The sequence below is a fragment of the Pundamilia nyererei genome, unplaced genomic scaffold (assembly GCF_000239375.1).
Source record: "Pundamilia nyererei isolate P.nyererei 1_Seehausen unplaced genomic scaffold, PunNye1.0 scaffold00048, whole genome shotgun sequence".
Lineage (NCBI taxonomy): Eukaryota > Metazoa > Chordata > Actinopteri > Cichliformes > Cichlidae > Pundamilia > Pundamilia nyererei.
This window is the reverse complement of record NW_005187449.1, coordinates 756,688-774,101: the sequence shown is the minus strand read 5'-3', so window position 1 is coordinate 774,101 and position 17,414 is coordinate 756,688. Positions and strand designations below refer to the sequence as shown.

The window sequence follows — 17,414 nt, the reverse complement described above, 5'->3', positions numbered from 1 at the left end:
TACACTGAAGATCTACAACCTTCATTAATATTTGTTCCACAGAACATTATTTAACTGAAACAAGTTAAAAATAAATGAATAAAATAAAGATTTGTGTTAGTCTTCATTAATTTGGTCAGATTTGGCATGGACACAGTCAAATCCCCCCCACATGAACTTCATGTGTTCTCTCCAGGTACTCGGGCTTCCTTCCACAGTCCAAAGACACGCAGTTAGTTGGGTTAGATCACTTGGTGATTCTAAGTTGGTTTGAATGGCGGTCAGTCCCTCTGTGTGTTAGGCCTGTGACCTGTCCAGAGTGTACCCCGCCTCTCACCCACCATAATTATGGTCAATTATTAAACCCACACTACAATTTTTCAAAATAAAAACAAACAAACCAAAAAAAGGCCCAATTATTTGGTTTTTTTTAAAAACATTTTGCCCACATAATTTGTTTCCATCAGTTTCATCTATGTGTGCAGGGTCACAAGGTTTCAGCTGTCACAGGGTGAGACGTGGAACACCTGTCCAGGTCATTAGTTAATCACAGGACTAACCTACAGTCAGTCAGAGCAATCAGTAAACCTAACACGCATGTCTTTGGACTGTGAGAGGAACACAGGCACAGGGAGAACATGCAAACTTGGCTAGGCTGTCGAAGTGTGACAAGAGTGCAAGTAGTCCTCGAGTAAAACACTGCTGGTGCCCGATGAAGGGTTTAAATCACTTCCTATGACTGATAAATAAAGGCAAAGTTTTTGTCTTGAGAGTGCGCAAAGCAAATGCCAGAAAAACTCAAACTCTATGGAGTAAGTCAAGACCTGTGAAGACGTCCGCCTGTTTTTTCCACAGTGCTGGAGCCTCATCTAGAAGACGACTGGCACAGGAACAACAATGACGACTCACCCGCATTTTGCCGTTCATCTTTAATATTTTCATCCACGTGACAAAACATTTCTTGCAAAAATATAAAACATGTGAAATAAATTCTCAGGCTGGAGTCAGATCGGGATTGACGAACACGTTAGAGTTCAGAAAGACAAAGGAGACAATAGCAGCTCGATTCTTCTCAGCTCTTCCAGAGTTTCTGAAAATAACTCACGTTTGTTCCTCTGCAAAAGTTTCTGCCATACAGCCACATTATTACAGGTCGGAGACAGTGATGCATGTCCCACTTAACTTTAATATAACGTCCGCATCTGTCACCAGCTAAAATAAGTCTGTTAGCAAAAGAGTTTCTTTAAATAGAAAAACTAACCAACTCTACTAATAACTAATGGTACATAAAAAATATTTCTTATTTGAGTCCAGGAAGTGTTCATTAAATAAACTTCATACTTAAGAAGCATTGTTAGACGCAGGGCCAGCCTCAAGTGACCTTTAGAGGAACTGCAGTCTTGGAACATAGCATTGATATTGTTTTGATGCTTTAAAGGCCAAATCTGTTCTCAAAACTAGTCAGATAAAAGTAATTTAATCTGCATTTAATAAATGTTTGGTTGACTATTTGGCCAACATTCATTTTCTAATTTTAAGATTGTAATTGCAGCCTCGAGGGAGGCTAACATGGCTTCAAACTTTTGCAGATGATCAAACTGAGACTTACTGACAGTGAAATTCTCATGAAAAAAAAAATTTCCCAATAGTGCAAAGACATCCCAACAAGAACAAAAACTACAGTCGGGAGAGAGCGCTTGTTTCTCGTGAGTTCCAGTTAGTCACAAAAGACGACATTGACATCTACACAGCTTTTTAGAACTAAAATGTAACGGCCACCTGCTAAAACTGTGCTATCGAGCTGAAAAAGTGAGTTGAGTCTCTGGTTTGGTTTTGGATTAGCCCTTCCACGACTCTGCTGGCAGTGCTGACGTATGTTGAAGCCCCAAGTTGAATTCTGGGGAGAAAAAACACGATGCTTCCGTGTTTCGGCTCTTAGCGTCCGTTTGTTTATGGCTTTGTAGAAACGAAAAAGAAACTGGAAAAAGATAAAATATTTGAAAAGTTTTAATTCTCTGGACCTGAATTATCGCTGCAGTGAGCTGCCTGATCAGCGTGTCCTCATGGGTCATCACACGCCGTCATGGGGGAAAGCCTGCGGCCTGCACAGTGGCGCTTCTGTCAACAGTTTCCTGGGTTTGAGGCTAACCCTCTTAAGAAAAGTCAACATGGCCAAGGCCTCTAGGGGTCCTCCTCCATGTCATCCAGGTTGGGCGACATGATGAAGTGTTTGGGGTAGTGCAAGCCTCTCTCGTCAGCGTATTCCTCCCATCGGGCATCGTCGCTTTCGTGAGTGATGTATCGCTCACCTCGCCGTGTCTCGAACTCCCTGAGGTCCAGCCAGGTCTGGTAGTCCTGGACGACAATGACAACATTAAACATTTTTTTTTATGCTCAGCTTTCACTCCATCTTTGACTGCTACAGGAGCTTTGCATGATTCATTGCTCAAAATAATCCTTATTTATGTTAGACTGGACCAGTTCATCCTCCATTTGAAACAAGCCATTTTAGCTCTTCCCCCCTATTAAGCCAACTTTCTTCTGATTGGTTGTCCCTTGGCTGTGTTACATGACCATAATAGGGAAATCTGCTAAGAAGCATGTCTATAAGCCTGAGAAAATCTATTGTTGTATATTTGATATAGAGGTCAACTGTCCCTTTAAATCAGTGATTTAAGGTATGATTTGATCATTTAAAAACAGAGTTAAAATAATAACTTTATGTCCTGCATCACAGACTGTACACAAAAGATGGACACAGCTTCCAAGTCGAAAACATAAATATGAAGCCAACGTGAATCTCCATTCATTCTAATGGCCAGCAGGGGGCGACTCCTGTGGTTACACAAAGACTAGTGAATGAGAAACCAGCCTTTGCCCTTCTTGCTCTATGACCTCATTACATTTTTTCCTAAAGGGGGGAATAAATGTTTTACTTTCATTAAATCTTTATTTACTTTAATAACGCTCATGCGATACTGCAGACTCTTCTAAGGAAAGCAGTTTGGTTACCTGCAGCCAGGGGTGGCTCAGCGACTTGTCCACGCTGTAGCGCTTCCTCATCTTCACCTGCAGCAGGTTATTAATCAGGTCTTTGGCTGTCGGAGAAGAATAGTCAAGTGGCGTTAAAACACACAAATTGTTACAAATGTGAACATGAATGAACCCAAGTCCAGATGTTCCCTTACCCTCTTCTGAGATCTCCTTCCAGGGGTTGGCTGGGTACATGAAGGCGGCATTCTGGATCTGGTCATTGATGTCCTCGTCCTCATTGAAGGGAAACGTCCCGCTCAGACTGACGTAGACGATGACGCCGACCGACCACATGTCCAGAGATCGGTTGTAGCCTTTGCTGCGGAGCACCTCGGGCGCCAAGTAGGCCGGAGTGCCAACCACTGAGCGGCGGAACGACTTCTCCCCGATGATACGAGCAAAACCAAAGTCGCAGAGCTTCACCTGGTTGAGAGGGGGGAAAAATGCAGCATTAATCCACTGGCTCTCTCGTGAGTTCCTCGTCCTTCTAATTTATAATTAAACAGAAGGTAGCTGTGGCGGCGACTATCGTTCTGCTCTGGACCCTTGGTGAGATCGGTACTATGAAAACTTCTGGTTCTTGTGGTCTGCAGTGCACTGGTGTGGAGTACTGTCAGACCCAAAGACAAGGCTCCCTGGAAAGCAGCTGAATGACATCAAGGACCAGCGCAATAGCAACCAAGTTCCAACCAATTGCAACACCTGGGTGAGCTGCCTCAGTGTGGGAAAGTGCATTTGTACTAACCTGAGGAAACGGCTCTGCAGAGGCCAGCAGGACGTTCTCAGGCTTCAGATCACAGTGGACGATGTTCTTGAAGTGAAGATGCCTCAGGGCTACCAGGATCTGCAGACCCAACAGTCACAAACTGAATGACTCCTATCAGAGTCCTATCAGACATCCACATAAACCCTGCCTAAGAAAACAGACAAAAAAGTGTCTCCTTCCGCCTGAGCTTTCACGTTCTCACCTGTGTAACCAGGAACTTGGTGAGCCGTTCGGGTAGCCGGCTCTTCTCGCTGGATAAAATCATCTCCAGCATGTCGCCGTGAAGCTTCTCCATGACCACAAACACCTGCTCGGGCGTCTCAAACATGCACTCCAGGTTAACAATCCCCGGATGGTGGAGGTTCTGTCACACATAGGAGACAATCTGTGAAAACCAGATTCCAACTGGAGCAATCTAATGAAGTAATTAACAGTTTTGTAAAGATGTTATCGATTTTTTAAAACTATAAAAAGGATTCCTCAAACATGATGCTCGATTACATCTTAAATATTGTTTGATCACTGCATTCATCGTGGGAAGCCGAGATTGTGAGATTAAAATTTGATTGATTGTACAGCTCTAACTTAATCTCACATTAAATTGATAAAGCTCGCCACGTCTCACCTGAAGTATGGCCACCTCGTTCCTCAGCTGGCTCTCCTGCTTAGTAGGAAACCGCATTTTGTCAATGATTTTGATCGCCACGTCTCTGCCGGTCTTTCTGTGTTTACCTGCAGAAGATGAGAAAAGAGATCAATTTGATTGTTTGGAATTGCCTGTAATGCATATAAAATATGTCTCATTTTAACACGACCTCTCACCTCCATAAACGATCCCAAACTGTCCCGAGCCGAGGACCTCGTCAGCAAAGATCTGATACACTGAGCTGATATCCTGAACAAGACAGATTAGAGCACCTCAGACTGTGAGAACATCCTTAACTGTGTTTTAAGAAGGGACAAATCTGAAATAAAGAGGGAAAAAACATCTGCTTGTGTGTGATGGCTTACCACATTTTCTTGTATCTGGGAGTTGGACACTGATATGCTGATAGACAGTTCCTCTGAGAAGACACAAAATAAAATACATATACATATTTATATATATTAAAAAAAAAGGTGAAATCTGCAGGTATTTAACCCCCTTCACTTACAGCAAACACGTGTTTTTTTCCCCCCCAACCTCCAAATCATTAAAATCTCATTTCCAACATTTCCTTGTTTATCAAAGACAGAGGTGACGGGAGATTTCCAGCTGGGATCAAACATGTGGATTTCTTTGTACACTGTACGACAAAAAGAGCCCTGATGACGTTTCGTTTCCAGCTGCGACAACGATCTCCAAATCGTTTTCCAGATCTCACAAGAATAAAAGCCTCTGTTTCCTGTCTCCTCCTTTCATGTGATGGGAGCATTAATTCGGGCTGACACTGAAAGCCGACGGCGCGTTCTGTGCAAAGAAAACTGATGAGCTGACATCGATTTCGGATCGCTGCCCGGGGTTTGATCGGGTCACCCCTCTGCGATCAATACCTGCAGTCTGATGTAGATAGGCAGCCTGTTGATATTTAGGTCACCATGCAGAGCTGATGTAGGTTTATCGAAGTGGGAAGCACACATCTCCAAAGAGTGCTGAGGAATTTTGACCCAGGGATGCAATTCTTTCACTAGAGGTCTGGGAGTTTGCGCATCCGAAACATTCCTAGGACTGCGCTCCTGTACACCTTGTGACATTTCCTCCAGTGACGTATCAGATCAAACATACAAAGTGCAAATGTTGGTTTGTGATTTTGTCTTTAGATTTAGAGACTCACCTGAGAATAAACTAATAAACCAATAGCATGTTTTTATCAAATATATTAAAGTTATTGCACAAAAACAGCTGATTCTGAGGGGGTCAGGTTGCTGAGTTTCCATGAAATGAGCCACATGAAAGCGATCCAGGAGCAATTTGTTGGCAATCTGCATTTTCCAGGAAGATGGAGCGTCACAAGGCAAAAGTGAGAACATCAAGTTAACATTTTGGATCCATGGAGTGGAAATTCCCAAGAGCTTAATCCGATCATGAATCTATAATCAATATTTAAAAAACAAAAACAAAAAACAGGTAGATAACCAAGAGCCCCTACACTGTGATCACCTTTGACCGCAGGGATGGATCAGACATGAAAAAACGGTTCTTTCTGTAAATACTGACTCTTAAATTGACGAAATGCTTCTTCCTGTCTAAATCTGTGCGATTGCTGCTGTTCCCTAACAAAGACAAACCCCGACCACTGCAAGTTTATGTCGCGTAGATAGAATTTGTCAGATAGAATAACATTTCATAACAGTACAATAACAACAATAAAGCGGTTGGACCACTGGAACAAAAGAAGGATAACATCACATGAAGTCTTTAAATGCTTCAATAATCTCCACAGAACACCACACGACCTGTAAACGCAGCACCAGTGTTTGCATGCCTGCTGATTGCTTCCATTTATATAACTTTGACACTAATGGATCTGCAGCAGAGCAGTGTCATTTCTTTCCTTTTTTTCTTTTGCGTGGGGGTGGATTTCCCTCGGTTATACATGACTATAAAGGTCCAGTGGCGGTCTGTGTGTCTATGAGGTAATAAAACAAAAAGCGGTGTTACATCACCGGTGCATTAACTTATTGATGCCATGATTTCAAAAACAAAACATCCATTTTCAGGAGGAAATTGAAGCTCCGCGTTAATTACTCAACAAGTGGAAAACGCCACTGCTGACTGCGTCCCCTGAAGCGCCGCACTTTTATAACACACCAACTGTGCTCAATAACAGCTAATGCTCTTTTACTTTAATTCCACGAGGTGCATTTAGGTGCTCTAATTTAAAGGATGAAACTTAAGACTCTTATTTTCAGACAAAGAGACAGTTTAACCTGAGATGGATCGGAGCTGAGATGAAGCGGAAAATCCTCTGAAATCCCTTCAATCATGTTAAAATGCCAGCAGACGGCGTGTGTCTGCGCGTGTGTGTGTGTGTTGTGTAACGGTGGCCTCCTAAAACAATATTTGGAAGCTTTTCGCAGGCGAACAAACAAACGCACGTCCATTAAAGCATAAAAAGTCTAATCTGATTTCAGAAGCGACTCCATTACTGTATCAAAGGGCAAAGATGGGCATTAATATAGTGTGCATGAACCTCACTGGGTGTGCCTCCATTATCAAACATCTGCCTTTTATTACATAAAGATAAAATTTAGAAAGATATTCCATCTTTCTAAAAATATACAAACTGACACAGAAAGGTCGTCAGAGGTAGAACAAACCATAACAACGCTTTTCTACTACATGTACAACAAAAGTAGATGCAATCCATCAGTGGAAATATCCACAGGTTTAAAAATATGTCTATAAGTATACATACAATGGGGGAAATAATTTATCTCCTGCTGAATTTGTAAGTTTGTTCATTTACAAACAAATGAACAGTTTCTGATTTTTACAATAGTTTCATTTAAACAGAGAGAAACAGAGTATCAACCAAAAATCCAGAAAGAACACATTACATAAAAGTTCAATTGATTTGTGTCATTGAGTATGTATTTGATCTGTAACCCAGCTAGAGTTCCTGCTTCCACAGACTGGCTGTGAGCCAAATGGGCACGCAGATTAGAGTTAGTTAATCAATTACAGATACTCCTGATCTCTCCTTGTTGTGTATAAAGCACACCTCGCTAAAGAACCGGTTTCAAACATTCCAGCCTCTCCACCACTACGGACAAGAGCAACGAGATGTCAAAGAACAAGAGTGGAACAGACTACAAGACGAGCAACACGAAGCTCAGTGAGAAGGTGATAAATGGGAAATGAAAGAAATCTAAAATGACCATCAGTCACCCTCGTGCTTTAGCTCCAAACAAGAGCTTGCCTCACAGGAGAAGCTTGTTAATGACCTGAAGGCACCAAGAAGACCATCAGTAACACATTCCCGCAGTCAAGCATGGAGGTGGAACCATTACGCTTTGGGAATGTTTCTGACTGTACGGAACGACTTTATCACATTGGGGAGCCAATGGACCATTAAATCTTGCAAGAGAACTGACGGTGCTTTCTCATTTTCAATCATTTAATTTAGCTGGAATGAACAAGCTAATATGAGTGTCATGTTATTGGGTTCACTTTTTTGATTGGTTGCCATTCCTCAAGAGGTTGGGTCTTATGTAACATGAATAAATGCAAGACTAATTCCTCAAATATTCTGTTTTTGTCATTTTACACGCTTGTAAACCACAGAGAGAGTAAAAGAAAGACTGGTGTAGCCACCATGATCTTGGTTTGAAAAGCCTCAAACTAAACACTGTCACGGTCGCCATCTTGGTGTTTTGAGTTGTGTCTGATAAGTCACGGGTTAAATCTCAATTTTTGACCTTAGAAATGACAATACTTCACAAAATTAATTCCTAGTTTGTTTTTTTCAGTATGACCTGCAGCTAGCATAACATATCTACTGAAGTCATAGTTTAAAAAAAATGAGAATGTTCCATTGCAGCAAGACCCACCGCCCCCTGCTGGCCGTTAGAATAAATGCAGGTTTATGACACTTCTATATTTATTTAGCCATTCAGTTCATGGTAGTATTGAGAGCTTGAAAAGAAAATGACTGGACTTTTTTGAGGGGGTTTTGTTTGTTTGTCTGTTTTGGCTATTAACTTCTACATTGGCTTTTCAGACACAGCGGTCACATCCGTATTTTTTTTACACAAAACTGAATTTCCTGCTGAAGGTACAGAAGGAACAGGCAAAACCAAGAACAGGACCAAAGACTAAAGAGGGTCCGTTACTCACTGTGATCCTTCCCCTGGCCTGGCCCCGTGCCGACGCTAGCCTTGGGTGTGACGGGCATCAGCGCCTGCCGGATGGCTTTCTCCCAACTCTGCCCTACATCCCGTCCCACGCCAGATGCTGCCAAAGCTGGGTTGTGGTAGAGGCCACCGTTGTCCTCCCCGACGTAGTACACCATGCTGCCCGTGATGATCTCAAAGCAGTGTGGGTTGCTACCCTGAGGCAGTCTGCCAAAGTCTTGCGCCGGCTCCACCTGCAGGATCTCAGACAGGGGGATCTCCTATGGAATAAAAAGAAAGTTTAAATCCTGGGTCTTGTGGATGAAGTAATCTAAAAAGGTCCCTTCAGCCTGAACTTGAACTTCGGCACTTATAGAACATATCTTCTCTGATTTGATTTTATTCTTTAAGAGTCAGAATCATCCATGAGGTCTTGAAATTATCCAGAGGGCTCCATCTGAGCACCTCTCCTCTCCTTGCTAAAACTAAGACACTCTTTGAATGTCAGTGTTTAAAACTTCTCTTCCTTCCTTTTCTGGCAGAGTGCAGAAACCCTGCACCCCTCCACAAACCCTTAACCATGCCAGATCAAACATTTCAAAAAGAGCGATTGGCTCAGTGGTGTCTCCACGCTCCTCGGACTCATTTGAACCTTTTGCCAAGTTCACCCCGAGCCACGCCCTCCCATCACCATCTTTTCATCCTCTGATTAAAAGGCAGGACGTGCCTTAGAAGCTTCGGGCACTTGGCAGTGTGGCAGTGAGCCAAAGAGGCGGCAGGGAAGCGACCCGACATCTCCAAAAACCACCACAGATCCCCCACCCTCCAACCACCCCACCTCCCCGGCCTTGTGCTCCATACCTCCTCCCTGGCTTTCTCTTCAAAGGAGGATTTCTGCTGCGCTTTGTGCTAAAGGTCAACAGGTCGGCGGCAGGCGCAAGATAAAAGGACGTGAGGTATGAGAGAGGGAAGTGATGAAGCTGCAGCTGAATTCAGTGATCACAGTTTTCAAGGAAATTATTTAGTCCAACTTGGAAGTTCAAAATTGGATTAAAAAAATAAATAAAAGCCACAGATCTGCACTGTCATTAAAAACACATCAGTGAGCACACTGCTGCTAAAGTTTACAGGCACTCGTCATGGGCATAAATGCCGTGGTAATTTGGGTCTTTTAGTGACTTCTTTGAACTGTTGCTTTTCCAGTTAAATGACTGTGCAGCATCTTTAATGACTTTAAAAACAAGAATTATGAGCTTGAATTTATTTTGGATTTTCTCTCATTCACACATGGTCAAAAAAGCCTACATACGGGCTCAGATATAAACATCACACCCAATATTTAGCAAGTTGACCAGAGTTGGTAGCCACCAACAAGCTTCTGGTTCAATATGAATATTTGACACCTTTTATTGGCAGAATTGGTAGAATTCATTCAAACTGGTTGGTTTCCTGGCATGGACATGGCTTTAAAGCAAAGCCCACAAATCTTTAATGGGGTTGAGGTCCAGGATTTGTGAAGCCCATTCCAGAAGCTTAAATTTAGCCTGTTTTGTTTGAACAGCTAATTGTATCCAAGTTTCAAGCGTCTATCTGTGGATTTGAAGTATTTTTTGTTTATTATTTCATCTACTTTGGCCCAGAACATGATGTTACCACCGCCATGCTTTACAGTAGGTTTGAAAACCTCACCTTTACTTCTCAAACACCTCTTATCACTGTGGCTCTTTATCTTGTATAAATCATAAAGTTTTTCTTCAGCAGTTATTGGGCGTGTCCATGTGGGCAGCTGGAAATTTTAGTCAAGCTTGATGGTGCTGATTTTGGACAGGGGGCTTCTTTCTTGGTCACCAACCACTCAGTCTAGTGACGTAAAACTCACTTCACTGTGGACTGTTCATGGCAGGCTTCAACCTTGGTGGTTCCTGGGTTGTCCATCATCCGAGGGTGACAGTTTGGGTTTGTCTTCCCAACCTCACCAAAGTGGTGACATATCCAAACAACAATTTTTTGAACAATGATCTTGAATCTTGGATGACCTTTTTAGATCTTCACTGAGTTCTTTGGACTTCTCCATGGTTTTGAGTATGGGTCAGTCCAACGAGTGGTGTCAAACAAATCCTTTTATGCTGGCAAAGAGGAACTACCAGTTGAAGCCAATTGTGATCACCAACAGTTAACAGGCCTTAGCAACGTGAACTTAAGACATTGTAGAAACATCAGCACCACTTCTTAAAAAAATATCTGAGTGAGCGAATGTATATGTTTGTCCTTGGATTAAAGAAAGTCTAAAATAAATTCAAACGTATGCACCCAGTTCTTGTTACAATCACAATGGGCGATCGTGGCTCAAGAGTTGGGAGGTCGCCTTGTAATCGGAAGGTTGCCAGTTCAAGCCCTGGCTTGGACAGTCTCGTCGTTGTGTCCAAAACCCGTTGCCTACTGCTGGTGGTCAGAGGGTCCGGTGGCGCCAGTGTCCGGCAGCCTCGCCTCTGTCAGTGCGCCCCAGGGTGGCTGTAATTAGCTTGCCATCACCAGTGTGTGAATGGGTGGATGACTGAATGTGTAAAGCGCTTTGGGGTCCTTAGGGACTAGTAAAGCGCTATACAAATACAGGCCATTTACTGAAATGGCCAGTAAATGGCACATTATTCAATGTCAGTGTCGGTACAACAGATAGTTTTAATGTTTCTTTGCCACCTTTCTTTAAATATATTAAGTTACATTATCAACACAGAGCTTTTCAACCAATGATAGACAACCTGCTCTTGGAACAATTACAGTGGACAAGCAGACAGTGATGTGTGTTAATGTCTTATGAGGTTCATGCTGTGTTACGGTATGAATCCGACTCCCTCCAGCTCTTCTCTTCACGTCGCTGCTTTGTTTGGCCGAGCAGCTGAAACTAGATCCGGGGCTCACCGGGTCTCCTACCTTGTAATACTTGGCTCCACTTTCATTCTGAAACAGAGTCAGACTCTTGCTGTCCAGCCTCCAGTAATGTCTCTTCCTCTGCAAAGACAAAACTTGTCATTAGGGAGAATGCTTTGAATCCGAGTCCAGAGAGAAAATAAAAATCTTTAAATCTCTTTTAGTTTCCAGTAATCAAAGACTTTCCTTTGAGGTTTTGAGTGATGGATATAAATGGAAGTATCTGAAGTACAAGAAACCGTTTCAAACAGTACTATATGTAGGACAGAGTCTTTTTATTGGCCAATAATTTAATTCCCTGGATGACAATAGATGTGTTCACCTGATGCACTTAACTGCTTGTTCATTTCTAGTAGAGCATTTGCATGTAGAACATGTTTCCAGATTTTGTGGATATATACCAAAAACCAAAGCTCAGTGATTAAAATGGATTTAATAATTTCTGCACTGACTTGATGAAGCACCTCGAACTTCCAGACTGCAGTGCTAAAGCTGACGTAGGTTATCAGTGCCCCGTGTTTGTTCATCTCCAAAAACTACCAAGCTGAAACTTTTGAAATTTGGCAGTGAGGTAGAGCAAATAAAAAAAGGAAGAACGTTTGAAATTTTGGTGCAGATTAACATCACTTTTATTACATTTTCTAAATACGACGCTGGGATTAGTGACGGCTTTGCCTTTCTCCCAGTAACTCCTACAGCGAAGCACATTATTGAAAAATGCTATTCACATTAGCCAATTAGTGCTTACAGTGTAATGTACAAATTTTATATTTGCATTGTGTTTCATATGTCTTGTGTTTGAATATTGCCTATAAATGTTTTAGCTTTTAGTGTTTGTGTCTGTTTTTTGGAATTTTTTGCTGCTCCTAAGAGCTTTTAGCCGAAGCCAAAGGATTAGACTGGATTGATATTTTTACTTAATTATAAAATGAATTCAGATATTTCCTGCTTTTGTTGTTGTTCCTGCAAACAGACCAGCTGTGTTTATGTCAGGCACCCAAAGGCCTAAAAAAAAGCTCAAAAGACACCTTAGTTTGTCTGTGTTTTGTGCTTCATCTCACCAGGTTGTCACGGTTGGTGTAGTGCACCAACCAGCCTTCTTTAACCACTGTGGAGCTTTTTCTCTTGGTGTGTTTGATGGACTGGACCACACGCATCAGAGGGATGTTGCTGCTGGTCGACGGGCTGCGTGAAACCAAATAAAAACATGCAAAGAAGCATTTTAAGGAAAAAAAAGCCCACACAAAAATACAATACTAATGAGAATGTCAAAGATTCAAATAAAAAAATAAAATGCATGCAAGTCTTTGGAGGAGTTCCTTCTTTTCTGTTCTCTAAAGCTCTAGGCTCTCTTAACACTGAACACACTCGTTTGTTGTAGATTTCGGTTACAAACCACATGAGGGTGGAGCCATGCTTGTGGTTTATTGCTGACGGGGGTAAAAACATGCCATCCAACACTGGACGCCACTTTGAAATTGTACCGTATATCCGAGAGAAATCGAACCTGTTCACATCACACATATCATGATCTCTACTTATGACAAAGCATCCAATACTGAGGCTCAATAGATTTTCTCATGAGGATAAATTAAGATTTTTATAATGCTATTTTAAAGCCCGTCACCAGTTCCAGTCGTCTGCTTCACCTGATCGTTCTGACCGTCTCGTCATCCTTCTCGCAGTCTGTGCAGGGACCCCCGAAGAAGATCTTGTCTTCGGTGGACTGCTCGTCCTGCTCGTCCATGCTGTGACCTCCATCGCTGTTCACATCACAGTCCACCTCCATCGTCGCCTCCGAGTCCATACCAGGACTGGCTGGCTCTGAAGAAACAGGAAAAACATGAGAGCCTGGGAACAGGTCTTAAAACTTCCAGCCCGAGATTTCACTGAGCTGCAGTTCCTCTAATGGCCAGTAGGGGTTAGGTGTAAAATGCCAAAGACTTGAAATGAAAACGTTTCTCAATCCAGTTTAAAAAAATAAAATGGTGTTATGGGGTGAGGGGCTTACAAGGGACCAAAAGGAGATCAAAAATACTCTGACGTGATCAGTGTAAAGTCTGAGCTCTGCAAACGTGAGATTTCTGTCTCCTTCATTTCTTATATAGACTCCCCACTCATTTCATTGTCTCGTAGAGCAGGTCACCCAAAGGAAAATCATTGTTAGGGTAATCAGGGAGCGAAATGAAGTCATTTTTTTCTTTTCTATCAAAATAAACTTATTGCTTAAAATTAGAAATTTTTTGACATCAAAACCTCAGTTGAGGGTTTTTTTTAAAATATTTTCTGCCTTGAGTGCAAGAAATTCTGTGTTGTGTTTTCTAATTTTATTCATGTAATCTTTTATTATTTTCTTTTGACTTCTTTTCAGTGTTAGTCATTTTAATTATTATTTAAATTGCTGTCTTTTATTGTTGTATGGAGGGCGTATGTTCCAATGAATAATAAAAAAGGAAATCTGATATGGTGTTACAGATAAACAGTAGCCAGGGTGGGAACCCATTTAACTGTCCATTTAACGGTTTTGTTTTAGCCTCTGGGCACAACTGTGTATAGCCAACTTCCTGTTCCCTGCGCTGGTCAGAAGACCCTAATCGCATAAACTGTCATGAGATGGCAGCTGACGGCTTTGAGATTGCATTTCCTCCTTGATCTTCTCTACCTGTATGAAACCAAAGTGTCCTCAGCGGTCAATAAAAATCCAACAACAGGAAGAAACTAAAAAGAGTCCAAGAGCAAATCTCCCGTCCTTTGCCTACAGCGTCAGAATCTGTCTGCAGATATTAAATTTTGCCCATCAAAGGTTTCAGATGATTAAAGCGGTAAACGTGAAAACGACTCACCTCCGTTAAAGTCGACCTCGCCCAGGCAGTCTCGAGGTACTTTGGCTGCACATCTCTTATGGCAGTTAAATTTACAGTCTAAAAAGCAAACATACAAAAAACATATTAAACATTTTAAACTTCTTGAATAACCATGTGACGAAGAGTAACCGACGGTTCCCACAGAGTACTGCAGAGTCTCTCCACACACTTCACAGGGCGATTAAGAAAAGAGTGAAGGAAGGTTAGGACTTCACAGCAGATTGAATATCTCTGGAGTTTGGACTGTTGGTTTTCTAAGACTTTCCTGTGTGTGTGTTTTTGCGTGTGTGTCGTCACCTTTGCATTGCAGGCCCTGGCGGAAGAGGCCCTTCAGCAGGCGTTTGCAGAACTGGCAGATGGTGGGACGGGTGTAGGTGTGGACGGAGAAAGTGTGGGGGACTTTCACCCGACCCAGGACCATCTTCTCCATCCAGATGGGCCGGCCGCTCAGCAGGGAGTTGCGCTTCATGGCGCCCAGAAGAGGGCGCTGCAGAGGGGCGGAGAACAGAAACAAAAATGCGAAGAAGAAATAGGATTTATTTTTCTGTTCAGATTTTATCTCAGTTCTTCTGCCTCTGGCAAATCTTCAGTTTATAGTATTTTGTACCGATACAGAACCAAGATGTCTGAACCATCTGTGGATTCAACTTTCAAATATAAACAACAAATGATGCAGTCTTCTTTTTTTTTCTCCATTTTTATGCAAGTTATTTTATTAATTACCACAAACATCCTGAAAGAGGCAATCAGCTGAATCTGGAAACAGGCGAGCCTGTTATGTTGTTGCGCTCATGCATGCGCAGCTTCACGTGGGTGTTGGCAGACTTATCTACTGATTATCACAGTAAAGGTGCTCTGTGTTCATAATGTCAACAAGAAGCACAAATCTGTGCTCAGGTGACTCACTCTCCTAGCATCATTTACATTTAAGGGAAACATATTAAATTTAGTTTTCTTTGTTCTTTTTAAATGCACTTTATGAGGTTTGCAGTTTGCCCTCCTGAAGCTCCTTCTAACACACAATCTGCCGGAGCAACTTGCCCAGCTTGCGGGTCAACAGCATGTTCTTGTTAGTCTAAAAAACTAACTCTTTATAGCAATCTACTGACCTCAAAGGAGAGGTCAGAGGTCAAACGTGACATATATGAGGATTTTTGTAAACCATTATGTTGGCCGGAAGCTTTTGGTGGATGTAAGCCAAATTTTAAGTTGTATCAGAATTCATTTAAAACTTTTCAAGCTATCGTGTTCACAGACAGAATAACACACAAGCACACAAACGCTTCTAAAAACATGAATTAGTGTAGAGTTTGTTCTGCGTTGTGCTGTATGTGTCTGGATTGAGTCCACCATAAGGCTAACACGCTGACACACAACTAGACACTCTCACGCCCACATCTAAAGCCAACTAACACTCAATTAACCTAACGAGCGAGCGTTTGGACTGTGGCGGGATCACGCAGCTGATCTTTAGGTGAAAATTTCCCTCGTTTTTGATTGATTTTTTTTTTTTAGTTCTAACTAAAAGGAAATGAAAGGAGTAGTCAGAGCTTCAGAGGTTGATCTGAAACATCAAATTTAGAGATTTGCTCACTCATCGTGAAAGCGGCGTACAGACAAACTCTTTTCCATCCACGAGAACAAGAACAATGACTGTCCTTGTACAGCATGCAGCTTGCAGGGCACTGTCCTGGCAGGAGCAGGAAGCATGTGACACAATGGGCCTGAATTAGTACAGAACAGTTGGATAATCCACCTTCTCACTTCACTGATTCGCCACATGTGCATGGACCTCTAGACCTCCTAACAAAGTCCAAATTATCTGAATTGTCCATGAAGAAAGCGAGACTTCTTTAGGATCTGCTGCCCGAGCGTGATCACACATCGGGTCTCTTAAAGGAACAGTTTCTTTCTGGGATCTGTAAAATCTAGCTTGGCTGCTTGTTAATCAATCAGACTAACTGATTGCACAACATGCTGCTCGGGTCCACTCAGGTCAGATACGTATATGGGTCTGACTGTGCTCGGGTCCCCCTCTGATCTGTGTGCTTGCTCAGCCTGTGAGAATCTGACTGTGACTCTCTCTGCTTGTTGGCTTGAACCGGATGGAAAAATCAAGCGGTTTGCCTCGAGCCATCAGACAGAAAGTGCATGTGTGTGTGTATGTGTGTGTGTACTGGGGCTGCACAACTGCAAGGGAAGTCTGTGCATACATTTTAACTCATTCAAAAAAAACAACAACCAAAAAACCAACTGAAATGAATACGACTAATGAGTGATTTCATGCGAGCGCAGCAGACCCACCTCCTCCTGCAGTGCCGGGCTGAAGTCAGTGGAAGGTGGACGAGCAACAGACAAGGTGGCGCCTGGCAGGGAGACGTTTGACAGTCGCCTCTTCCTCACGCCGCTGCAGTTGTTGGGGATCTTGAACGCACACCGCTTGTGGTAGTTCTGTCCACATCCTGCACAGGAGAGGAATCATTATTAATCATCATTAAGATTCACAGTTCAACTGAAGTTCTGATCCCGAAGTTAATAAAGGAACCAAGTCCGACCCATGGCCTTTGGGAGACACCCCCAGTACCTCCAGCTCTTCCAGGATGAGACCAAGGCCCTCCCCGGGAGGCATCCTAGTCTCACCCTCTCTCTAAGCCAGAGCCCCAACAACAATCAAGAAAGATCATATCTATCATTCATATCTATGATTTCATTCTTTTGGTTTCACAACCACAGATGAGAGTAGAAACACAGATAAACCTGTGAATCAGCAGCTTTGCTTCCATGTTCAGCTGCTTTGAATCTCTGGCTCTCTTCCACAACATGTTTTTTATCCTGTCTTCCTTCTCTCTCCCCAACCAGTCGCGGCAGATGGCAGCCCCTCCCTGAGCCTGGTCCTGCTGGAGGTTGCTTCCTGTTAAAAGGGAGTTTTTCCCTTCCCACTGTTGCCAAAGTGCTTGCTCATAGGGAGTCGTATGATTGTTGGGTTTTTCTCTGTATGTATTATTGTAGGGTCTACCTTACAATATAAA

The 17,414-nt window shown here is 42.6% G+C and overlaps 1 protein-coding gene across 4 annotated transcripts in view; it reads right to left on the bottom strand.

Moving 5' to 3' along the window:
- Positions 1-910: 910 nt before the first annotated feature.
- LOC102212906 (serine/threonine-protein kinase D3) overlaps positions 911-17,414 on the bottom strand; it is a 55,672-nt gene continuing 39,168 nt past the window's right edge. For all 4 annotated transcript variants that reach the window (XM_013910778.1, XM_013910779.1, XM_005732718.2 and 1 more), the window contains 15 exons: positions 16,690-16,847; positions 14,683-14,872; positions 14,365-14,442; positions 13,171-13,345; positions 12,583-12,706; positions 11,525-11,602; positions 8,598-8,874; positions 4,790-4,842; positions 4,601-4,673; positions 4,404-4,510; positions 3,981-4,142; positions 3,758-3,856; positions 3,168-3,435; positions 2,992-3,077; positions 911-2,334 (listed from right to left, as the gene is read on the bottom strand). In XM_013910778.1, coding sequence (XP_013766232.1) covers positions 2,161-2,334; positions 2,992-3,077; positions 3,168-3,435; positions 3,758-3,856; positions 3,981-4,142; positions 4,404-4,510; positions 4,601-4,673; positions 4,790-4,842; positions 8,598-8,874; positions 11,525-11,602; positions 12,583-12,706; positions 13,171-13,345; positions 14,365-14,442; positions 14,683-14,872; positions 16,690-16,847 — 2,102 coding nt within the window. In that variant the 3' untranslated portion in view covers positions 911-2,160. The remainder of the gene's footprint in view (positions 2,335-2,991; positions 3,078-3,167; positions 3,436-3,757; positions 3,857-3,980; positions 4,143-4,403; positions 4,511-4,600; positions 4,674-4,789; positions 4,843-8,597; positions 8,875-11,524; positions 11,603-12,582; positions 12,707-13,170; positions 13,346-14,364; positions 14,443-14,682; positions 14,873-16,689; positions 16,848-17,414) is intronic.